Source organism: Myiozetetes cayanensis, unplaced genomic scaffold, assembly GCF_022539395.1.
Source record: "Myiozetetes cayanensis isolate MyiCay16 unplaced genomic scaffold, myiCay2020 scf4, whole genome shotgun sequence".
Classification (NCBI taxonomy): Eukaryota; Metazoa; Chordata; class Aves; order Passeriformes; family Tyrannidae; genus Myiozetetes; species Myiozetetes cayanensis.
Window position 1 is genome coordinate 1,073,966 of NW_026087631.1, and position 25,621 is coordinate 1,099,586.

At 37.9% G+C, this 25,621-nt stretch overlaps 2 protein-coding genes across 3 annotated transcripts in view; both read left to right on the plus strand.

The window, feature by feature from the left end:
* The window catches only part of ERCC6L2 (ERCC excision repair 6 like 2), a 44,620-nt gene extending 25,323 nt beyond the window's left edge, over positions 1-19,297 (plus strand). Inside the window, exons 12-18 of one of the 2 annotated variants that reach the window (XM_050329891.1) lie at positions 685-780; positions 1,949-2,048; positions 4,247-4,399; positions 5,273-5,353; positions 6,786-7,917; positions 8,513-8,667; positions 19,130-19,297. In XM_050329891.1, coding sequence (XP_050185848.1) covers positions 685-780; positions 1,949-2,048; positions 4,247-4,399; positions 5,273-5,353; positions 6,786-7,917; positions 8,513-8,667; positions 19,130-19,213 — 1,801 coding nt within the window. In that variant the 3' untranslated portion in view covers positions 19,214-19,297. Of the gene's footprint in view, positions 1-684; positions 781-1,948; positions 2,049-4,246; positions 4,406-5,272; positions 5,354-6,785; positions 7,918-8,512; positions 8,668-19,129 lie in introns of those variants that run through there. The other variant, XM_050329892.1, reaches the window with a different exon arrangement.
* Positions 11,173-23,169, plus strand: LOC126647572 (DNA excision repair protein ERCC-6-like 2). The gene is made up of 3 exons (XM_050329899.1): positions 11,173-19,297; positions 19,760-19,947; positions 21,906-23,169. The coding sequence occupies exons 2-3, from the start codon at positions 19,823-19,825 to the stop codon at positions 22,870-22,872; spliced, it is 1,092 nt and encodes a 363-aa protein (XP_050185856.1). The 5' UTR covers positions 11,173-19,297; positions 19,760-19,822; the 3' UTR covers positions 22,873-23,169.
* Positions 23,170-25,621: the final 2,452 nt, after the last annotated feature.

Below are 25,621 nucleotides of genomic sequence, written 5' to 3' on the forward strand. Positions count from 1 at the left end.
GCTTTAAGATGATGTAACTGTGACTCCCAACCCTCAGTGCAGACAGTTTTCTGACAGGGATTTTTTTCCTTGTGATGACTGGTATGAATATTGCTCATATGCAGCTGTGTGGGCAACTGTGTTTTTCACAGCCGAGTGACTTGCTGTACAAATACATTTGTGACAGCTGTTAATTCTTACAGTGTGACTCGCCGAGATTGTGACCATTTTAGTGGAAGCTATGTAGCATTATTGTTGAAAACTCTGTGCTGGCGTTAGAGCAAGTAACATTTCACCCTAAATTTTCCTGCTTCCATGGAGTTAACTGCCATAAAAGTGGTTATGAATTTCAGTATAATCACTGGAGGAGCTGGCCTGTGCAGGACTTTGTGGGAACGAAGTTAGCAACCAGGATTTTTAGTGAGTAAGCTGATAAGATTGGTTATGAGTCAGGTATTCATACAGTTTGTAGCAATCATGATGCTTAGGTGAGAAGACTGCATTTTATAGCAATGGCTGTTTGAGTACTTGGTGGTTGTTAATATGATAGGAACACAAAGCTCTACTGCAGTTTTCTGTAACTTTATTGTGTTCTTTTTTTTATGTTGAGAAGGGTATGCCAATATGGACCTGGTATAGAACATTTTTTTTCAGTGTTGTTTTTATTGTCATATAGTTCTATGTTTTTCATTTTTATATTTTTAGGGCTGGTGGACTGGGTCTTAATTTTGTTGGTGCCAATGTTGTTATACTGTTTGATCCTACATGGAATCCAGCAAATGATCTTCAAGCAATTGACAGGTACACTCTCAAAATGCAGAACTTGATCCATGTTGTACTCTTATTTTGCTTTCATTCTGTAATCTGATAGTCCAGCTAAAACTTTCCTCAAGGAAGAAATTTTTTACTATAACTTTCTGTGATCTCCACAGAATGTGTGTATGGTTAGCTGTCACATTTTTTGTGTTTTTCACGACAGAATACATTGTAGTTACCCTAGTTAAAGTGATGTTTTGAATTCCAGAACCCCTAAAGACAACCTTTTTGCTTCACCCTTGTGGAGATTTGTGTATTTCCAACGCTCAGTTCTAGCTCTTATGTTATGCTACTGGAGTATTTCTAGTAATACAGATATTTCTTTCAAGGTTTTTTGACTATGGGATGTTTTCCTAGGAATTCAGGGCAGACTTATGGCTGGCTGAAGTAAAGAACATTGACAACTTTCAAAATTCAGTAGATCTATATATTTTTATGAGCAGAAATAAAATTGTAATCTCCTGCAATTATATAATTCCATTTTAAGGGTCTTTCTGACTTCTAATATGTGTTTATGTTCACCTATTTGAGAGAAATATGTGTGTGTCAGAAACATGTATTGGGGACTGTCTTTAAAGAATCTTTGTAAGATCACAATTCTATGAATTGGTTCAGCCTTCTGTGAATTTCGTGGAATATAGTTTATAAGACATCTCAGAATTTACTGTTTGGATAGAACACTGCCAGTTTATTAGCTGTTTTTATGATGTTGTAACTTGCAAAGTGCTTTAGAAAGTTAGGAAAGAACAGACTGCTCCAAGTAATCCATGAGCTAATTCCTATTTATAATACAAATAGGAGAATACCTGAGCAAGAGCAGGTGTAGACGGAGAGGAGAAAAGAAAAACAAAACTAACCTGAGATACACAGAGTGGAAGGCGTGTTTTCAGAAGAGATGGGAGACAGTTCTTGTGATACAAAATGAGAAGAAAGCTTTTTAAACTGGATAGGCCTGCGGAGAAACATGGAATACTGAGGGTAAAGGAAAAGGAAATGAATTATTGAGGAAAATGTGGAAAAGAAAAACAACCCAACCAATACATGCATGATTTAACAGTCCTGTTTCATTAGAATGCTTTTACTTATTTTTTTGTTTATTTACTACCCCAAGAGCTCTCTTAAAATGTTTTCTGATGTGCCACTGTCCTTGCAGAGCTTATAGGATTGGCCAGTACAGACCTGTTAAAGTGTTTAGATTGATATCCTTGGGAACTGTGGAAGAGATGATGTACTTGCGACAAGTTTATAAACAGGTAAAGTTCACAAACTGCTTAAATTTGGAGCTCTTTTTAGCAGTCTTGGTGGCTGAAAGCTAATCTAGCCTATAGCAAAATTGTAATTTACTTTGGGTTAATGATATATGCTATTAACTTTCAAGGCAAAGATCATCGTTTAGCAATGTCAGAAGAATTGAGCAGAATTATATTTGCATTCAAGTTTTTCTGTAACTACCGACAGTTTAATTGTGCGATATACATTAATATTTGAAGACCTGTAACATGCATCTGGGATAGCTGTGTGGTTAGTATCTGCAGTGGTCTGATTTGGGCTGCTTTACCTTTTGAAAGTCTGGAGAAAGTAAAACAAGAGGCATGGTGACTCTCCCGACTGTGAAAACTTGCTGATAAAAGGAGGTGGAAATGGCTTGTAGTTGCTGCTGTTATGAAGATAAGAAGTGATACTGTGTGCCAGAACACTTAGCCTGGATCATTTGCACTGTCTTGCATTGATAGGCTTTGCTCTGGTTCTGTCCAGAACATGTTTTTTCTCTGCAAAAGTTGCAAGTTAAGAAATAAGATGACTGAATTTGAGGTTCTGATGTTATAGGCATGTAAACTGGGACAAAGGTAGAAAACCAGTGGGGTAAAGTTGTCCTGAAGAATACATTGCATAGAAAACATAAAAGTAGGTCACCTCAGTGGGAGAGTGATACTACATATTGAAAAAACTTTACTAGGTTTGAGGAATTAACCTAATAATTTGAATTTTTGGCCATAAATAATTAAAAGTTGGTAAGAGTCCTAAGTGACATGCAGTTGTAGTTTGGTTATTTACAGGGAGGAAGTTGGAGGCTGAATGAGTGGGAAATGCAGAAGTAAACAGATTGTCATTATTCTCCTTGGATTTAAGTAAATGACAAGTAAGAATAAGGTTCTAAGATCCTCTGATTTCACAAAGCAGAGAGTCAAAACCCCCACAGATCCAACCTTGAACTGCTCCCAGTAATGTAATGGCTTGCTTTGAAACCCTGCTTTCAAAACCTGATGGTGCCTTTTATGTCACTTGAATTCAGTGTTTTGTAGAAACCAACAAGCCATTAGAGTTCCACTAATTTTGACAAAATTATGTAAATTAAAAAGACAAAACTTGTTAAGGAGAAGTCAGAAGAAATAGGTGATGGGCTGAGGTGCTAACAGGTAACTGGGCAATTTGCAGAGGTTCTGCATCAGAAGCTCAGAATTAAGAAGACGCATTAGTAGTTGAAATCATGTGCTAACAAGACAAGTTAAATTTAATGCATGGTAAGTCCAGAATCTCTTTTTGAGGAACAGTGGTCTAAAAATATAAAAGCTAATAATTTATGGCTTTAATGTATCAGGAGTATGAATTGTACTGCTCTGTGACTATCACGTTATCAGGGTTTGAAAGAGTGTTCATTGCAAAAAAAGACACCTTACTTATTTATTCCTCATATCCACATTCATGGGAAAACGTGGAGAGGATCCTCTTTCACAGTTTCTATGTGCAAAGTACTTCTGGGGAGTCGTTTCAACAGCAAGTACCAGTAGGATAAGTCTCAGAAAGGCTAACAAAATGATCACTGGCAGGTTACAACCACCTCTATTCCCTAAAATCCTGAAGGAGGGGAGCCTGCTTCGCAGAGGTGTTGGGAGTTGGTGATCCTGTAGGAAAAGAAGACCTGGATATTGTCTGTTTTGATTTCCAGAAACCATGTATGGCTCCTGTGCCTTTTTTTTTTTTTTCTTTCAAATTGACTTGTGTTTTTCAAGTTTAATGAGAAGCAATAAACAGACCAGTAGTAAATCTGAGATTTTTTTTTTTTTTTTTTTTGGCTTGGATTGCATTCCCTTACTAAGTAAACATTCAGTGCAAAGGACAGTAAAAAAATAGTAATAATTTAGTACTGAGGAAAGCTAAGCAGCCAAGATGTAGGGGAGTGCCTCTAGTGTGTGTAGTTGGTGTCTGATATTAGCCATTGATACAGTAAAAGACTTCAAATATTTAAACTTTTAAAAATTCAGTAAAACCAAGCAGGTGGATGTTATACCACAATCTATTATACCAGCATCTGCCAGGGAAATTAAAACATCCTCTCTTAGGAATTTCCCCCTGCTCCAGCTAAAGCTGTGTATATAATGTGGATGCCAGGAAATTCTGACGTGTTGTTGCAGCAAACACTTCTCACATCTCTTGTGTTACTCTGTTTTAGCAACTTCAGTGTGCGGTGGTTGGAAGCGAAAATGCCAAGAGGTATTTCGAGGCAGTGCAAGGATCGAAGGAACATCAGGGAGAGCTGTTTGGGATCCACAACCTTTTCAAACTTAGGATTCATGGGTCCTGCCTTACCAAGGAAATCCTGGAGGTGTGAAGTGCTATCCTTTTACTTTTGGATGTTGGTTTTGCCTTTTTTGCTTTCCTCGTGAGGTTTTTTTTGTCATCGTTTTGAATGGAAACACTATAAAACAGAATGGTGAAACTTAAATAGTACTTGTCTGTGCAGTGACTTAAATGAAATAGGCATGCTAATTTCTCACTCTGATGTAGACCATAAGATTTTTTTGGTACATTTTTTTGAATCAAAGAATGGAAAAAGCTTGGATTATAATTTTCATAAATTTGCTAATATTTCTTAATGAAAGTGATTTAACTTATGTTTTGATACTTTCACATGTTGTCAGCTTTGTGCACAAATATCTTTTATTCATCAATAGCTCAGGTTGACCTTTTAAGCTGCAATTCTGAACATAAAAATAGTTTTTGTGATCATAGTAACTTTTGTAGTACATATTGAGGTGCCAAAAACTGTTTAATAAAACATATTTTATAATACTGTATTTTAGAATGTTATAGGGTGGAAGTAAGTAAATAAGTGAGGCTTCATATTTTGAAATTAATTTCTTGGTTACCCTGAAAAGCCTGTTGGCCCAATTCCACAGTGTAAACTGATCTGAGTATATGCAGCATTATGCCTTTTTGTATAAGGCATGTTTGCTCCAGCTAGCTTGCATCTTGAATTTTATTGTAGCTTCATTCTAGGTTTCTTTCCATCCTTCCCTTTATTTTGTTATTTTGCATGTGCTAGGAATTTAGTCTGGACTTTGTTGATTGTATTCCTGGTGCTTACACCTCCGCAGAAGGAAAGAAAAACCATTTGTTTTTTTTTTTTTTCCTGGGCTTGCCTTTTATGTGTAGTAAAACCTGTCTGTGTTTCTGTTAACATATTTGATTGTTGCAGAGGGAAGGGCAGGTGGAAGCAGGGGTCATGACAGCCACGACGTGGCTGAAGGAGGAGAGCGCTCCATGCAGCTCGGAGAAGGTAAGGTCTTTGTGGACTGTGGGCCAGAGCAGGACAGTCCCTCCAGGTTCTGATACTGCCCTGGGCAGTATGCTGTGAGGCTGAGAATGCTATTACCCTGTTGTTTAGAAGATTTTGCTTAGGGAATTGTGGAAAGGAGTACAGTTGGTGTAGACTGTTGAAAGCTTCAGGATTTGTGGAGATCTGACTGAAGACACAGGCTATTTAATTGTTCTACTCAGACAATGAGGCAGTGGTTCCCATCAAACCAGTGGGCTGTTCAATACTGTCTTTTTTTTAGTGTATTTAATTTCTTAGTGGTTTTCTTTTGGAACAAGATTTTTAATCTTTTTCTGGAAAAGGTTGATTTTAGTAGGAGTATTGCATTTATAGGAATGTTTTTGACTGAACCTGTGCTCAGGTACTTAGGGTAGCAAGCAGCTGGGTCTATAATATGGCCTGCAAGAGTAAGGGTAAGTATTAAATTAGATCACACTGAATGGCATTAAAAATTAGCTGCTATCTCCTATGCCTGTTGTAGGTTTCAGTGAGCAAATATCAGTATTAATTTAACATGTGCCCTCAGATTGATCATAACTCATATTGATAATACATCACTACCTGGTTGTGATCTCACATTGGACTTGGTGATAAACAATAGCTTTTTAAGCTTATGTTGAATACTTTTTGATGAGCAGGATGATATCAGAGTTAATATATTAATTTTAAAGCATCTCTTCATGTACCAAATGTCAGTATTTACCCTTCTGACTTTCCATTTACAGGTTGTCATAATTCTTGTCTCAGTAGTATAGATTTTTGTAGCTGTGTTCTGGATTTTGATATCTTCAAAATGTTTAAAAGTTGCCTGGGTATAATTTTGTTTGATTACAGTAGGCTTCAACTAATATTATAGTGGACTGTTGTGTACTCATGACTATTTTAATATTATTCCCGATATACAAGGTGGTTAACTACTGCACTGAGATTTTTTTTTTTAATGAATGTTATTACATAATATTAAGGCTTGAATCATGAAGTCAACTTTCAAACTACCTTTGAAAGATGAAAAGTAGCAATGAGATGAATATAAACTTGAAAATACGGGTGTAGATTGTGAAGACATAGGTTGTTTTACATTGTGCAACATATATTGTCTCTAATATGTAATATTAAATAATTATCTAATATTTAATTTTTAAACCAAAATTGTTGGTTATTTTTCATTGTTTTTCTGCTAAAAATTTTCAGCTGCCAGAGACTTTAATAATTTTTCATTATGATTTGTTTTGTATTTGCTTTCTATTTGCATTTTGTAATACTACTTTGTATATGTTTTGCTTGATTTCATAGTGAAAATCCACTTTTTTTATACTGCTTTGAAGTTAGGAGTGTTCCATATACTATTAAAGTTAAACAGCTCTGCTGTAATTTTTTTTTTTCTTTTTTTTAGTTTGAACAAGCAGACTGTAAAGAAGATGGAGATCCCCACAGCACTCATGCACAATTAAACAGAGAAGAAACAGATTTTTGGGGTGACTTCAGTGATGATGATATTCTGGAAACTTCTGTGAAAAAATGTGACAGAAGGAAGCCTTGCAATGCAAATAATTTAATGGTAGCAAAGGGTCAGCTTTCTTTAATGCAGTGTGGATTCTCTAAGCTGCTGCAGAGAGAAATTGAAACTACCAGAGAAGGGGGTGATAACTATAACTCCCATCAGTTGCCTCCTGATGATCAGACTGTAAGAAAAAGCGTAAATAGCAAGCACAGCGATTTTCAGAAAGCTGTTCTGTCAGCAGATGGAACTGATAAACAAGGTAGGCATGGCATAGACTGGCTTGACTCATCAGGCTCTGAGGAGGAAGGGGACACAGAAAATGAGGATCAAGGCATTTCAAAGCAGCCTGATATAGTAATGGAAACTGAAAGTAGTTCTGAAGAGGGGGATGATGTCATCCTTCCTACTCAAGTTCAAGCATGCCAGCAACCCGTGCTTACTAAAAAAGTTGAAATACACAGGTCAACGTCTGAGAATTGTAAAGAGTTAGCAAAAGAAAAGGATGGGTCTGTATTTAAGGGAGACAGCAGGCAGTTTGGATTCCACAGGGTTGAGCCATCTTTTGAAGACATCACAGATGACACAGATGACACAGATTTGAAAGGAGCAAGTGACATAAGTGATGAGTCTGATGATATTGAACTTCCCCATAATTCTAAATCAAGAAAGCTAGGATCTTTCAGCTTTCCAAAATGCAAGGAAAGATGTGCCCTTAGCGATGAACGAGGTAATGTCTCCAAATCTCTGCTACAAGCAAAGAAGCCCAGTCGAAAAGAAAAGGAAAGTGATTCACAGAATATAGATGAATTTTCATCCTCTGAAGATAACTCTCCAGTTGAGAAAACTGAGGCCCAAAAGCAAAAGTGTAAGAGTAAAAGACAGAGAGGCAGAGTTCAGTTTGGGTCTAAAACGCTGCGTCCTGTTCAAGATACCTCTGGCAGTTATGCTGTGCACAGAACTTCTGCAAGAAAAACTGAATTTGAGCATCAAGAGGAAAAAATGGAGTCAATGGACAGATATTTAGGTAACTAGTAATTTCATTTCTTTGATTTTATTTGAACTTGAGTAATAACATAGGTTTAAATTTACCATTGTCTGCGGGCTCTAGGTTTTTCTTGCTATACATGCTGTTTGTTACAGGGTACTAGTAAATGCTCTGCTAAATTAGTTAGTAACACCTTTTTGTATCTTTCTTTTTACCTATTAGTCTTACTTTCCTGTCCTCTGGGGTGACAGACTGCTTTGTGGTACTGTGTTCAAGGCTGACTGTCTCTTGAATGATGCTAAGATTGAAGATGTATTAAGAATTCACAAACTAAATATTTGAACTGCAAAACCTTAAAAGTCTTTACAGAGCTGTTAAATAAAAGCTTAACGTACATGGAAAAAAAAAAGTGATCTAGGAGTTTGAAATACCATGTAGAAGACTTGATTCTGTAAAAGGCTTAATTTTAAACATTAATATTGCAGCCACTAAAACATAGATAGATGCTTTGAAACTTCCTTGTCCACCTGAATAAAAACCCACACGGAAATTGAAGTAGTTTTAAGCTGTCTGGATAAACATCCTATTGGTGATAACCAACACTTGTGACTGTACCTTTCTCCCGGCGTGCCAGATGGTGTTCAGGAAGTGGCATATATTCATTCAAATCAGAACGTGGTTGGATCCAGCAAGGCTGAAAATCGCTTGAGCCGGTGGGCAGTGCGGGACGTGTTCGAGCTGAGGCAGTTTTCCCAGCTTCCTGCTAATGTTGCTGTCTGTAGTGCCAAGGTAAAGAGAAATGTTTGGGAACCTTGTTTTAACTCTTTTATCCTCATTTTTCATCTTAAAAAAGCTCTAAAAAACTTGTGTTTCTGTTAATGGCCACCATGGATGATCAAAGCCATTGAGGATGGGAGGAGGAGAAGGCTCAGTTGGAAGTCTAATAAATTATTTTTGTTTTTTTGGGGTGGCTTTTAATCAGCACAGTACCCTCTGTGGGGCTTTTCTGTGAGAGAAACAGTAAGATTAAAGATTGGGTGTTTGAGATCAGATTCTGTGCCATGTTTTTCTCATTTGAGCCTTGAAAATTCTTCAGTTTGTCCTGGATGCAGTTTAAAAAAATCCAGTTGCCACAGTACGTTCTGGAAAACTGTGTAGCATGGAAAGTCAAACATAAATCAGTTTGCAGAGTTTTTGTGGGAGGTGAATATATGCAGTTGCTATAATGAGTCAAATTGTCTAATGTCTGAAGCATACAGCTAGAGTTTACTGGGAGTGCCTGTTGGCAGCGACAGACAAATTTTATGCTCTTTGTTGGTCATGCATCTTGTTTAATTGCACTGGCAATACACACAAATCTGGAATAAATTCAGGTAGAGCTTCCAGATTTTTGTTGTCATTAGTTAGTGGTTTTAATCTACTCTGATTATCCAGATACTTTGTTGTTTCTCTTGTAATAAACATTTGCAGTTTCCTAGACTGATGCTGAAGAAGATAAACCACAAGCACAGAATAAGTAATTGGTGAATGTGCAGCTTAGTCTTCACAGACATGTTAGCAATCATTATAGAAATTGTAGACATACATCTGTGTTGTTCTGGGGTGCTGAACATCCACAGTGGCTGGAAGAGTTTCTTCCAGTGTTGTTGTTGTTGTTGTTTTACTGTATTTAATTAAGCCATTAGCACAGTTGCCAAAGAATTTTTATACTGGGAAGATCACACCAGGAGAACCAGTTAAAGTGGTGCCTTTTTAATTCTAACACATTTGCATTAGAATGTCCCTCATTTACAGAAAAGATGGTCAAAAATACTCAAAAGTACTTACTAATTGGCACTGGCTGACAGCAGTATTAAACTCAAATATAAATGAAAGAAAACTTTCAAAGAGAGTATTTTGTCTAAAAGTCTGTTGATCCACCTCTGTTCAAAAATAGTTTTGTTTTGTTCCTGTAACTTAGAGCCTATTTTGTGTGACTGCAAGTACTACAAAACAACTTCTCTTGATTAACTTGTCAGTTTTTATAAGGTAGGCATTTTTTGCTCAGAAGTAGCAGTAGTATCACTTCTCTTGGAGAACTAAGTAGGAAGAAAAATATCAAAAATTATAGAGAAGTCTGCCTCTTCCTTCACTTCCTGTTATTTCTTTTACTCTAGAGGCACCAATCCAGAAATAATCCCTAGATGATGGCCTATTCTTAGATGTGGCACTCTGAATTTTTTCTGTTCTGCTTAAAAAAAAGAGCTGCCAGAGCTTCATAGACAACTTTAAAAGATTCTTCTTTGTTTTACTTTAGAAGGCATTTTGTGAAAAACATGGCTATTGTTGTGCTTCTGGCCATCATTCTTTGCTGGTCATTTTTCACTTATTTCCCATCAGTTGAAGTTAGGACATTCACTGTCAGAGCAAAAAAAAAAATGCTGCTTTTATATAAAGTATAATGAAAAGCTTTTTTGACAGATTAAAGTAGCATCGTGTGTAATACTAAAAATACAGGTGATTCATTTAAATTTCCATCACTGTTTTAAGTAAATAAAATTACAGTTTTGAATGCTGGAATGTTAATTGGAAACTGATAGTTATTGAAAGGAAAGCAGAGTTTAGTCAGATGAAATTCCTGACTTATGTTGTCTTCTAGCTTCATTGGTCTAATGGAGTTTCTCAGAAACTGCTGTGTAGCTGTTTGTTTCCTCTGGGTATCAATGATCATATCCTTAAGTAGAACCTTTTTTTACGGTGTATTTATATTAGAGCTTTATTTGGCAGTGTCATGAAGGCTTCTGAATAATATTTTTTCCCTTGATAATATTTATGTCCCTTCTTAAGCACACTTAATCAAACTCTCTTATTTCTGAGTAGAAGTGATCAGGAAAGGTTATTTTCCTTTCATTTCATAGATAAGTCTACTTAGGACCAAAAAGTAAAATATCCTTTGTGCAGTTCATTTTACCTATGCCATCTGTATCTTCCTGCTTTACAGTTTCACTCAGCAGGCTGTCTGTAATAATGCATTTCTTATTTAATGTATTTTAAATACATTTTTCAAGTGATCACTAACATCTCTGTGGAAGGGGATCAGGAATTCTTAAAAACTAGAATTGTTCTATTGAAGGGGGTGAATTGCAAGTTGGGAGATACAGATTGCTCCAAACCTTGGTTGAAGACTTGAGTGAAACATTTTTGTTTCATGTTTACGGGTGAATCTGGAATGACGGTATAGTTAGCGGTTATAATAAGCAAAAACAATCAATAAAGAAAACCCCTTGTAAGAATATTTGCAGGTTGATTTCTTGCTGTTGGCTAGTCAACCAATCACATTTTTGCTTGACTAAATTTACATAAACTTTTATATCCTGTATTAAGTTCTTCAGTTTCATTGGCTAATTTATGGAAACTAGGTGAATAAAGAAAAAACAAGTTGCTGGAAAGCAGTAGAGAACAATGTATTCTTCCTGGTTTTCTACCTGTGTAGCTAAAAGGAGTATAAATTAGGTTTATCAGTGCTTTCTTTATTGCTGAAGCATGGAGACTAATGTAGTTGCTTGAGCTGTAGAAACTGCTTAAAGCTGGACCAGGCTGCAAAACCTGTGAGGACGACTCTTAGAAAGTGAGAGAGGTTGCATGGGAAGAAGATCCTTGACAGCCAAGGTAGAAGGGGTGGTGGGGCAGCAAATCTTATTCTTCAGGAGAGAAATTTGAAGGTATGTAGAACACCTTTTTTAAGAACATGAGTAACTAATGAACTTGGATTTAAATTAATTGTACAAAAGTGTAAGACTTGAACACTTTTTCTTACCCCAAAGTTTATCTTGGGGATAGTTACTTCCCTTATTTAGAGTTTAGAAGGTCTGTGTTAGATCTACACAGTTGCACTAGTGTAATTCACAGTCAAATAAATATCTCTTAACCTTTTGAGCTGTAGGATTCAATCAAGTTCATTGTTTTTATTCAGTAGTAAGTAGCCAGTCTGTCCTTAATTTTTCCTGTGCCTATTCCTATACCCCAGCTACCTTTTCTCTGAACAAATACAACATGTTATTTTAACCTGCTATTGCTCTGTACCGTTAAAGGCTTAAGGGAGGAAAATCTTGGTTCTTTTTATGAGAAATAGATTTTGCTGTGTTTCTTCTTTCTGACTTGCTTTGTTCTGCAGGTTCCATAAGAGTCCTGGATTCAAGACTCTTCTTTCCCCAGAGGTGACAGGGAGTGCAGTTGTACAGTCTATGTCAATTTTAAAGGAATTGTGCCAGCTGACAAGTTTAGCTGGACTGTTCACATTTATAGTTCTGAGGGCTTGTTTGGTGTGTATTTCCGTAAGTATTGTATGATTTTGGAAAATAAAGTTTGGTAGCAGCAACCAGAGTATAAAGTCTGCCATCAAGAAGCAAAAACAGGACATCATGAGAACCCTCTCACAACTTGGCAGCTGTGAAAGTTGAGATAAAATCCAAAAGTAGTAAATGTAGCAATATAAAACAAGCCAGCAAGAGAACAAAACCTATTTTGGTTTAATATCATTAATCAAAATAAATCCTGTCCAGCATCTGAATTAAAGAAAGATAGGTGTTTGAAGATAGCTTGTATATGACAATAGTAGAAGCAAACAAATGTGAAAAGGCTTTTGTATCACAGGATACTGAAGAAAGGAACATAAATTATGGGATATATTCCTTTTATCACATGGGATTGCATAAAAGTGTAAGATGATGGTCTAGCTATAGGTGAGTTGGAGTAGCATTCTCAATGAAGCAACACATTGTTATCTTGTTAAAGAACAGGCTTTCATAGTCATCTACAGCACTGGAGATTTGTTTGTAGTTTATTTTGCAAGTGTGATCAGGGAGGTACTTAAGAGACTAAGATTACCTGGGTTCTTTCACTGACATGGCATAATATCACTTAAATGTAGAATGCTTACAATTACAGTACAAATATCTTGATACCAACAGTTCCTGGATTGTACACGTTATCCTTTCTCTGAAGATGGTCTGTGTTCTGACCATTGCCCACGGTGTTGGATTGCTGTAGATTGTAGATGCCCAGAATAGTATGATAATCTTTCCACAAAGAGTTGATGTTTCTGATAGTTCTGCTTATGTGGAAGGCACTGATGTGTCAATAATGAGAGGTGCTTAGAGCCTCAGCAATCAAATCAAAGCCAGGGATTTTGGTTCCATGCAGAAGGGTGGCAGGCAGCTGTTTCTGAAGAAATTTCAGAGATACAGGTTACACTGTGTAATAAGTTAATCGTGACTTGTACTGTTAACTCTATATTATTATATATAGAAATATAATTTCCTGTATACTTCTAAAAATGTATTGTACATCCCAGAAGCTGAGTGTCTCAGAAAGCAGACTGGTGTATCTCTGTGCAATCCAGGATCTTGTGCTGCTTGTAATCTTTCATAACACATCTTAAGTGTGAAAGCATGAGTTCCAGTTCGAATTGTGATGCCATGATGCAGGGAGAACACACCAGGCTTCAGTTGTAAACACCTTGAGGGTAAAAAATGCACATCACTTAGTGTGGCATGTGGCCACTCCAGGAAAAATTGAGAGCTGTTCTTCATTGCTTCCTCATCCGTATGACAACAAAATACACTTGATGTGCTGTTTCTCAGAAGGTTCTTCATAAGAAAGGTCTGTTTTCTGGTCTGTTATGGAGAAGTGTGAAGGAAGAAGGTATATGGGAATTAATCTCTTGGAATAAATAGCTTGGTTTTTTCCTGCATTATTTTGCTGGGTTTAGCTTGATTTGATGACATGGAGTTCTGCATTTGTTTTTGAATTCAAGTCTTGAGAAAATAGACTTAATTAAATATTCATTGTGGTTTCATTAAAAAAAAAATATTACCACATTATTATTACCACATCACTATCTGCTGAGAACATAGCTGAAAACAAAAAAAAAAAGAACTCTCTTGTGTAACTACGGAAAGAAGCATATGGAAAACAAAAGCTTCTAAAAGCAAACGTGAAATGAACTTGTAGACTGGACATGGTGGACTTAAAAAGCCAGACTATAATTTTCAGAGCAAACCTACAGTTATTTCAGCCTTCCAGAGGAAAAATACAGTCTTGAGAATTCATGCGATATTTCACTCAAAATTATTCTGACTTTACTGCATTCCTTAGTGAATTTCCTAATTAATTTCTGTGTTAATTGGCAAAAACGGTCTATGTGAAATGTTTGACACCAGTATGGAAGTCTGGGATAGGCTTTCTCCAATTCCTGTAAAGCCAAATTTGTGTAGTTCTTCTTCAGTAGGAGTCCAGGGTGATGGGGGAGTCGAGTGAGCTTGGGGAAATGTTTGGAGAAGGCTTGGATGTTTCACAAAAAAGACAGTACATGGGAACAGGACACACTAAATAATGGGAAAACTGATGGTGTCCCACATTAGAGCTGATTTTCACTTTTTAGTGTGTGGAAAAGTGTTAACTGCAAGGACTTGTACTGTACCTGTTGAATATGTGGAGTCTCTTTTTTAGTCCACTGCATGTTTTCAACTTAAGTTTACTTTAAGTTCTGCTGAAAAGAAATGTACAAAGACAGCCATTCAATTGAGGATTAATCACTATGGCAACAGAAATGTGGTGACTGAAAAGGGGGAGGATATATTCTTCCCTCAGCTTCCTGCCAGCTGTCATATTCAACCTTTGCGGCATGAATTCAGGCCAAAATATAGACTGTGACCAGCTCTAAGAAACTTTATCTGTATTTTTATAAATTCGTACGAGAATTGCACTATAAAGGAAGACTTAATCCTCTAAATTGGATGACAGACATTTGGCACTATTGCCAATGTTTGACAGAGAAATAACGAGATGCTTTGTAGTAAAACCTGGATTAATGGTAAACCCCTCTTTATGTTATTGCAATGTGGTGTAAATGAAAAAACTAAGCATGCTGTCAGCCTAGGAAAAAACGTGCCCTTTTTATCTGCAATGCAGATTTAAGTACTGTTGAGAATACTGTAAATACAAAAGTTGTGTCATTAAGAACTCTTTATCTTATTTGTATTACATTGACATTTTGTAGATTTTTTTAAACAAAGACTTTCTATCGGTTGTAGGAATTCTGCAGTGTGCTTGCACAGCTATCAGATTCAACAAGTTTACAAAGAACAGGCTTTTGGGAGATAACATGCCTTTATCTTTGCTGGTCTAGGATGGTGAACTATTCAGCTTTAAAAGAATTGTTCCCACATGATTGGCCAGTAATGCTGCTTTACTGAGTTTACTTTTTCGGTTTAACCATTCCGGTATGGCTTTTGGTTGCGTTTTTTTAAATGTGGTCAGTTCATATGTGGCCTTCTGTGAGTGGCATTTTCATTATGATATGTGTACATGGCCTTTAGTTTTGCTCCTGTTGGATGGATGGCTGAGAAGGTGAAAGAAGATAGGTGTAAGTCCATGGACCTCTGCTGGAGTAAGCAATTACTTTAGGCTTTGAATTCTGAGACAGGCTGACTATCTCCTCTCATTCTCAACAATAGGAATGACTATGTTGATTTAAGATCATATTTTTGGTGCAAGACAGTGATCTGTCATACAGGAATTATTTTTGCTAAAGGCTCAACAGCTTCAATGAAACTGCTCCTAATAAAAAATTCGTGGTCTGTTACCTGACTGTAGAAGAAACAGACTCAGAAACAAATGTGAAGTAGGGCACAATCTGTTCTCAGTTGACTTTAGTAGTCAATTCTCCACTACCACACAAAAGAGCAGAGTTTGTGGAATGTCCAGTTTATTTATGCAGAAAAGCTGTTTGGAACAAACGGGAAAATTACTCATATTGCTTTAAATTTTCTTTAGTTTCATTAATTTTACTGGTCTCTTGGTTTGGCAGAATGTTTTGGAGGAGTAATTTAGACCCATAATAAATCTTAGCCATTATTGTAACTTGAAGAATAATTCAGCATATGTTCAAGAAAAGCATATGAAAAGGTCATAATAATTCATACATAATATCAGAAAAACTCCCAGGAGGGGGGAGAAAGAAAAGAAAGGAAAAAAAAAGGAAAAACTATTTAGAATTGTAATTTGGGTACATAAAGAGAGTGGAATGCAGTATCACATGATCAAATTATCACCAGTCATCCAAAACCAGCTGCAAATCACAAATGTGTGAAGTCGTGTATTGTCTCAGGGTTTGAGGAGAGTGGGAAAATACAAAGTAGGATATGGCATAAGGGTTTATTTGCTGGTAAGATGTGTTTTAAGAGGTCAGTCACACTGAATTCATTGTGCTTCATGCTTTTGTATTATGTTGGGTGACTGCAAGGCAACTAGCCATTTGAGAAGGCCATTCTTGTTTGTTTTAGAAATGAAAGCAAACAGTGAAACGGTGCAGTGGTAATTCAGTATCCTGGGTATCTCACAGCAGTGGTCTCAGGCATACCTGGAGAGACAAGCCTCATAACATTGTTTCAGCTGTGAGTCGGGAAGTCAGAGGATTATTGCTGACTGGAAGTCAGTATCTGGCAAGATACTTACTGTAGGGATGCTTTGGGTAGTTAGGCAGTAAGAGGAAGATGGTCAGGCACCGTGCAGCTATGGCTGAAGAGTAATTATGTAAACATATCTTCAACTTCAGATCCAGGCTGTTAAAGGATGTGCATTGTCCTGCAAGTCTGGAGACTCAGTGAATTGCCACAAATATGAGACAACTTGAGAAACAAGTATCCCTGAGCCTCTGTTTCTCTTTTTTCTCCACTCACCCCAGCCTCTGCTCACTTACTCTCCCGCACCTTTTCATCTTGCTGCATTTGAAAAGGTGAAATGTTGCTGTGTTTTGCTGGGCTAGAAGGGAGTAAAGAGAAGGAGTGAGTTTGCTGGCTTAAGGTGGCCAGTCATCTCAGTCCTGTCTAAAGATGCTTATACAAGAATTAGCATTCATTGCTCCAGAATACAGAGCTGTTTCTTTATGGCTGTTACAGGAAGAACAGGTACTGAAGTTTTCTACTGTCAAAGATAAACAAAAATTGGTTTTGGTAGGTGCATACTAGTTTTAAAACTTCCATACTTAGGCAGCAGGAGACAGATTTTTGTCTTTGATGTCAATGTAATTATTTCACTGCACCTTCCCCCCGTGCCCCCAGAGGTTTTTTGCTGAAAGGAGAAAATGTGGATACAGAAATGTGTAGTGGTTTTACAGATAATTCAGTATAAGCACACTTAATTTATCAGATGACCAGTAAGTATGTTTTCAAGTTAAAGTGAAACTTTTCCACTTTGAACAGCTGAAATTTCTTAAAATGCACTGCAAAGGCTTACCGTCCTTAATGGATTTAAATATTTAGTAGAGACTAACTGCTTTCATGACTACTGTCATTCTCCTTGTCAAAATTCTTTTAAAATATATATAGCAGACACTATATGATATGTGTATACTATAGTATACAGTGAAGGGTTTTTGTTTCCTTTATTATTTCATTCTTTTGATTCATAAAGGGTGTGGTATTTGTAATATAAATACTTTAAATTGGTAGTATCAGTAGTGTCAGAACAGGAGTCTGATGCTCCTAGCTGAGTCAAATTCTCTTAATTTCAGTCTTACTTTAGGAGACTGTCTTATGCGTGTGTTATACATGATAATTCAGGTGAACGTGACCAGTTCTGTGCAGTCAGCGTGGGATTTCATGTAGAAGTGAATAACGGGGACACAGTAGTTTGTTAAAAGAAAGTGCTTGAGGAACAGAACATGTAGAAAGCTGTTGAAAGGAAGTTTTCGCCATGAAATCAGTGAGTTAGAGGGCAAACATTGAAAGGTAATTGGAAAGATGTTGGCCATGAGAACAGTGAATTAAGGAGGGTAATACACCAAGTCAAATTCAAAAGGAAGCAAAATAGTGTGAAATGCTGACAATGCTGGAACATGACTGAAGTTTTTGGTTTGTAGTGGTACTTGTAAGAGAAGGGCAGAGGGAATATTTTCATCCCAGTGTGCAAAGCTTGCCTCTGCATAAAACCTGATATCCATATATCGCTCACAGTAACAGGCTTCAGATTTGACCTTCAACAAACATGGAAACATCCTAAGAAAAACCAAATAAGTGGTTTAGATTTACTGAAAAAGTGTTTACTGTTTTTCAAAAAGAGGTGATTGGATTTGGGAGCTGGGGGCTGGAATTTCTAAAACGTTCACCAATTCAGCAGAGCCAGTTGTTGTGTTTCAGCCTAACTGGGTACCATTTAACCAATTGCTTTGCTCCAGAAAACTGAGATAAGCCTTTCAGGAGTATCTCACAGAGACCACAGGCTTTCACCGGCATTAGCTCCTTCAGCTTTTGTGGTAACTTTTTTATAGTCACTTTTTCTACCTAAAGGAAAAAAAAAAAATCTTTGAGCAGCTTATTTAGGTGGAAGAGGAGCTCTTTGTGTGTATATGGTGGTATTTCAATGTTGGTTTTTTGGGTGTGGCCGTGTGGGTCACTGTACTTAAAATTTTGTGCTTCCTGAACTAAATAGGCCATTTGTGCATTTATTTGCAATTAGCATTACTTCTGACATTAATTCTGTTCCTCTGCAAAGACAAGTAATTTTATGACTTTCAGTGTGTTTACAACATATGGCTTTTTTCCCAAAGATACTAAAAATCCTGTGTTTGAACAGATGTGTAAACCAAAGTATTGCTGCCTCATATACTTTGGTCTTGTTTAAAAAGAGCTGGAGGGATGCACATTTTTGGGGGTTTAAAATACCTTTAAGACAGGCATTGACATGGCTAGTCTTGTATTCTATGGGAGTTATGCTTTCTTGAATTAAATTATACAGCCCTGATTTACTGACAGAGTGAAAATAAGCCAAGTCTTAGCATAGTGAGATCTGAATACTATGAATATGCTTCATGCAACATTTCCATCAAAATAAATATATTTTAAAACCATCATTGCTTTCTTCTTTTGACGTACATTTTCTGGGTAAAGTTCTTTGTTATCCATGCATTCGTAAAAAAAAAAAAAAAAAAAAAATTTAAAATGTTAAGAAATGTATAGAGAACCAGCAAGAGAATTGTAGAATATTTATGCTGTAGGTAATGTCTACTAATTCAATCTTAATTTTGTTACTAGCATTATACTCTTATTGGGAGGGCAGGGGTTTTATCTCAGTTGGGGAGTTGGCTTCAGTTTTGTATAGTGTATCTTAAAATAGTGCAGTAGAATTTTAAGCTTTGTAGTTGTGCATTTGTCCTAAAGTGAGAACTTATGCCTGTAGGTTCCAAATATTAACATCTCTTTCTGTATGCTAGCTCGAGGTTACTTGCCAGTGTACAGTTGAGAACAGATGTGAGATCCTAAAGCTCAGAAACATTGTGAACAGCCCATGGAAATAAGGCAAATGGACATGGATCAAATAGAAACACACTGAGAAGAAACACTGTAAATCTGAAACCAAATTTTGAACTGCAGATGACAAGGTGTGAACACAGTTTGTGTTTTCATCTACTAAAGCAGTGTTAGCAGGGAGACTGACATCACTAACCAACTATTCTTTCCTGTGATTTCATTTGAAAAAACTAAAAGGAAAAGGTACTGCTGCTTCTTTGTGTGGGTTTTCTTCTGTTTTTCCATGCTCTTCATGTGCATTTTTGCATTTTCTTGTTTCCTTTGGCTTACCTTTTAGCAAAGGGGAAATTTTGATGAAAATTTGTGAGCATCTTTGAAAAATACCTTCGGTGTAAATAGGATTGTATTTTTGTGCAACATATCAGAGAACCAAGACTTCCCTTCCATGTCCCTGGAAGTTTGTGACTGAGTAGGGATCCTAATTTGCAGCTGTGAATCCCAGTCTGAGTGATAGTGAGAGTTGGGTGCAGTGGAACTCATCATTATGTCAGAGACACAGCTATCTTAACGATTTCAATGTCTCATTTTACTAGAAAAATGATGAAAGCCCAGAAGACAGCACTGCGGAGAAGAGCCTTGTTAAGGGAGGGCGAGAAATGCTGATGAACAGTAAGCAGCAGCATCTGCATGTTATGCATCCTGTGACCCAGAGAAAGCAGAAAGTGTGCAGAGTAGGTTCAACCACCTTCTTGATTGGAAAGACGCCCAAAGGAATACGCAGGTGAGGCTGCTTTGGTGAGCTGGAAGTGTAATGCTAGTGCTGAAACAAACTTCCCTCTGGCTAGTTGTTGCTTTTGTCTTTATTTCAGCCCTGCTCAGGGAATTCTGACTGTTTTCTCTGGCAAGAGTGGAACCAGTGGGAAACCTCCACTCCTACCACATTAAGAGTACTGCAACTGATAAATTAATTGAACACAGAAATTACTGAACCTGTTGGTTCAATGGTCATGTAATACATGACTGTGCAGATGTCATCATGAGTGTTCGTGGTATGTTCATCGTACACAGCTGCAAAGCAGTGATTAAACTGTATGGAAACAAGACATTCTGTAGTGTGAACTTCTGACTGCCTACTGGCTTTGCCATATCTCATCACTTTCTTTGAAGGAGTAATAAAATAAAATTGGACTTCATGTTTCTTTTTTAACATGGGGCTCAATGTTTTTCAATATTTTTCAATATTTCTTTTAATGTTTTGTTCCCCCCCCTCATTTTTGGAGTGCTAATACTTTTTCTGGTTCCTTGTTTTCCCTTTTCCCCCAAGCAATTGTTATTATTAGTATGAATATTAACTTTCATTGTTACAGAGATAGACCTTCAATAAAAAGAGCCAGGTGGTATGTGTAAATAGAAAGTGGAATTCTGTAGCTATCTAAGGAAATATTTATTTTAAAAAAGTAAATAAATACCTACAGAACAGATATTTGGTGTGTATTTTCAATTTTGTCTTAAGACAATGAAATTGCTGTATGAGAGTTGGCAGCTAGGTAATGCCTGTTAGTGTTCAGGATCTGCCATATCAGCTCTCTGGCCTCAGCTGTCCAAACTGTTACTGTTGAGCTGCCAGATTTGTTTACTCTTTAGACACTGGCAATGCTAAATATTTACGAGGCACTTAAAGAAGAACCCTTCTTTCTAGAAATACTCAGAACTGTAATCATAGTTCTCAATAACTCGTTGAGGCGAATTTTCAAAGGTAATGAAGGCTGTTAATTCCAAGATCCTAAAGCCAAATCTAGCAAAAAAGCTTAAGCCATTCACTGTTAAACGTTACCCAGGTCGTCTGTTAGCACCTGGCATGCAGTTAGGCTTGGTCTGCATGTGGATGTGCCGTGCAGTGGGTGAGGGTGGTTGTGTCTCAGTCTCCTGTGCCCAAACACAAGTTGCAGGGCAGAGTGGGAAGCTCTCTGCAGTCACCACACTCTAAGGGTGTAATTGGAGCTAGCCAGTCGAGTGGTTTGAGGCAAACAGGGTTAAATCTTACTGCTTTTTGGAGCCCCCATACAGGGAAGGCAACATGTTTGATATCCTTTCTCTGACATGGGAGTGTAAACCCACCTCTCCAGCCTTCCAGTAAGGTTACCTGACCCCAGATGAGGGCTAACTTAGTTAGGGTGATCTTTTTTAATTAAATCTTGGCCTTTTAGCAGAAATATATTCCATAACTCACTGGGCAGGATGATGTGGACAGTCCTTGTCTCCTGTGAAAGCTTTTATCCGACTCTTGTTTAGCAAGTCTCCTTCAAAAGGAATTGGAGCAACTCTTTCCTCCCCTGCCTTTACTTCCTTAAAAAAAAAAATCAGAACAAAAAACCCCCCACAAACAAAACTCCCAACATTCAACCATCTGTCCATCTACACTTCTTTGGTATCTGTATGCTTCTGAACTCTGGCCCTTTCTTATGGTATCTTACCCTCAGTGAGAGTGAATCTTTGAATCGTAAGCTGAGGAAATCATAGTGTAGTTTGGGATTCAAAAGTCATTTCAGTTCTTCTGAAGTTATTATTCTTTCTTCTCTTTGCTAATAAAAACAAACAATGCTTCTAACAAGGGAGTTACTTTTGATGGTTATTTTCTGGGTTATCTGAAGTAGGTGAATTGAATTAATCGCTTGAAACTGCTTTTGTTTCTAGTTAAAAGTGTCACAATAACACATTTTTCCTTCTTGGTAATTACAGGACACAATTTGAGGAAATGGTATCCCACTTTAATATGGGATCAGTGAAAGACCTCGCAGAACATATTGCAAAAGCTACCTCAGAAACAAGGCAGAACATGTTGAAGGAATTCTATGTTTCCAAGCACCCTGAGATGGAGCCTTTCTTCTCAGTTGAAATACCAACACAAGAGTTACGTGGCCCTGAGGAAGGAGGACTGGGTACATCACACTCTAGAAAAAGAAAACCTGTTGTTAATTTTGGAAGGTCTAAGTCTAGACCTTCATCAGCTAAAGAACTACTTCTGAGCAGGACCACAGAAACACAGACCCAGCAGAGCTGTAAAGGAGGAGCAGAGAAGCTTCACAATGACTCCTGCCTGCAAGATGTGCTTGTTGATGCAAAATGTAAACAATCACCCACTGTTGCTGCTCAGCGTTTAGAAAGGAGAAACAGTCAGGCATTCAAGGATTTTATGGCATCTGGCTCATTAAACAGTAAATCAGGGGTGCTGCCTGTAAAAAGTTGTGAAGGACAGCGGGACTCAGAAGGAACACAGCTGCCAAAAAAAAGATCCCTGTCTCAATCAGAAAATGGAGAGAGCAAAGCTCAGATTTATAAGAAGAAGTCTTTTATGGATTTACTTGGAGATACCTCTATTCTCAATGACGTCTTCAGAAGTGGTGGAAATGGGCCTGCAGGATCACCAAGGAGATTCTCTTCGGGGGAAGCAGAAAAATCAAAGGAGAAACCAAAAGATTTCTGGGATATGCTGAATGAGCAGAACGGGGAGAACCTCAGGAAGCTCACGGACATAGCAGTCATAGAGAAGCTGTGCAAAAGAGCACCTCGTTCCACAGTGACAGAAGAGACAGAAGTGTGCGAAGGTTCTCTCTGGAAAAAAAATGAAAATTTTCTATGGAAAAAGTATCGTGCGTGTGATTCAGATGAACCCTCCACTGCTAAATCTTGTGATGTAGTAAAATGAAAGTTTTCTACACGGGTTGCACTTTAATTATTTTAGTTGAACATTGAGGAACTTCAGGAGTGTGGAACAAAACATTGTAACTCCATGAAATTAAAGGCAAAATGATGAGTTCTTATCTAGAGTAAGAGAGAATTATATTTTACAGGTGTGAATTATGTATGTAACAACATTTGCAAATATGTATGTAATTACATATGCAATGTATAGTACATTTGTGCATAGTAATGCATATAGACTATATATTGTAAACTATGACATATTAATTTTAAATTAAACTTTTTTAGAATTTTCTGAGTACACTTGGCTTTCATTAATTCTATTTCTGGGCTCAGTAGCTGTACTTTGTAATTATTTTCCCTTTACATTTGGACACCCTCAGTCATCTCAACAATCTAATGATAACAGGATTTGACAATGATATTTCATATATTTTCTGAGGTACTAGAGACTGGGGCACTTCCTGAGCCAGGGATGACGTCTCTGTGTCCAATAGTTTTTGATGGGTTCCCACCCTCCATGATTTTATTCTGTTCTTCACAGATTGGAGGAGTGGTGATGAGATACACGGTGTTGTATCTCATTTGCCAAATAGTCACATTTGTCAGTGCTGTGGGATCGTGTGAAGAGTACCTTGTAACACACGATGAAAAGAGGCCAGGGCTTCACGCTGGTCTGGAAATCTTAACCCTAATCCTTGATTTTTGTACATTTCAGATGTAATGCTGCATTAGTGTAGGGGTTTACATTGCGTAAACACAGTTGCAGGGAGGTTTGGGCTACAGGAGAGCTCTTAGCAGCCTCCTAGCACAAGGAAATAGGTTCGTGGTAGTTGTCACCTGATCTGAACATAAATCACTGAGGAGGAGAAGGGTGCCACGGCCCTCAGGTGGGCACGGCGTGCAGGGGGTTTGCTGTTTGCTGTGGCAGTGCCCTTGTTGTTTTACTCAGTGGGGTTTGTGTGGGTCTGGCACTGGGTCCCTGGCAGAGCAGGTGGTACCAATAGTTCCTGTAGCCTTCAGTGAAAATTCTTTGACTGGAAAGAAAACAGGTTGCCAGTGAAACAGCGAAAAGTCTTGCCCTGCCTATGCTGACAAATGCACCTACCTCAGCAACCAGTCTGCAAAACTGTCCCCAGACCTAGTTAAGAACACTACTGTTCTGAGTCTGATTTACAGTGTAGTTTGGATCTTAAGAGTGATTTGCAGACTGGGAGTATGGTCAGAACTGCATTTGGGGGTAGCTATGTGGTACACACACAGATTTCATATTTGATCTGGGGGCAGGAGACTGAATAATTTCAGGTGATGATTGGGTTTCAGAAAGTCAGGGTGCAAACACTTTGTGTACACATTAAGGCAATTTGGCAGGGATCTATTTGCTCAGTTTCAGCAGATCATGTGTTGAGGCACTGGAAGGCAGACTGGTGCCAGTTCTTTGGCTTCAGCACAGTGAGTGAGAACAGCATTAATAGGAGGAAAGGGTAATTGGTAATAGCATTATCAGGGTACTTTGAAGGGGATAATTATACTTACTACATAAGAAAAAGATGATTTAAGTTAACTTCCTTACGAATCTCAACTGCAGAAGGAAGGGAGGATTCTGTTCTTCCAAGGAACCATTTAACTGCCTTTGCTGCTACATGTTTTTTTGTTCATGCAGTGCCCTGCATATGTTGTCCACTACATACATTCCAGTTTATGCAACAAGTGAGGTAATACTACAAAAACTCTCTCTCCTTGCATGTTCCCAGATTCAGTACATCTTGACTTGGTGCATTCCATAGAAAAAGAGTGATGACTGCCTAAGGAGAGTTCATGTCAGAGTCTGCCTTCCTGATACAGGCACCTGAAAAATAGGGAACTGGCTTAAGGTGACTAAGGAAGTGCAATTTCTACTGTTGAAACTGGATGTCTGGTTGGCAGATGAGAGAGGTAGGCAGTGATTCAGAGCACTTAAGAGGTATGCCTCTCGCCCTGTGCATCATGTGTGTATCACAGCAGTGTCCTAAATGACTAAATGAGTCCATATCTTACATATGATTGTACCAGCTGATTCTGAAAGAGGAAAAAAGTACATCCAAACAAGATGATGGGAGGGCTTCAGCGTTATTTTTGGTTTGGTCAGCATCCAAAAAGCTGAATTTCCTTTTTCGAAGACCAAGTGAAGAAAGATTGTGCTCTAAAATAAAGGACATCATTGAATGTAAGCATGAGGTGTATGCATGATACTCGAGGACAGGTTGTCTCAGTTCTCTGAGTTTGCTTGAGCTGAGAGGGTGGAACTGAGTGGTCAGGACCTGGCCTTGTGTCTGTGTCCCCAGGGTAGTATTCTGAATTGAGACTTAAACTAACTGGAGCATAAGCAGGCCTGCTGCACTAAAGCATTGTTTTCTGAAATGCGCCCAGGAGCCATGAGTACCCTGTGGTTTGTGTTGGTCTGTTGTGGCACGGTGCAGTGGCTGGGCAGTGGTTGTGTGTTTGATACCAGCATTCTTGATCCCCAGTGCTGCACCACTGGGGACAGTGGGAAAGCAGTGGGGGTACCTGGGGTGCTGAACGAATACCCACTCAGCTCAGAAGGAATCCGTATTTTCCTTCGGCTGAACTGTTTATACTGGAAGGATTTTATTCCTCTTTTTGGTTTGATATTAAGTTGTTTCCATCAAGTGAATGCTTGTGTAAACGTGATCTCCCATATCACCCTGAAAGTCATCCCGTGCCAGTTACTTCCAAAACAAATACCAGATGTC

Coding starts and splice junctions, on each gene's coding strand:
- LOC126647572 (XM_050329899.1), top strand. CDS start 19,823: ATGCTGATGAACAGTAAGCAGCAGCATCTGCATGTTATGCATCCTGTG. Junction 19,948..21,905: donor ACGCCCAAAGGAATACGCAG/GTGAGGCTGCTT, acceptor TGGTAATTACAG/GACACAATTTGAGGAAATGG.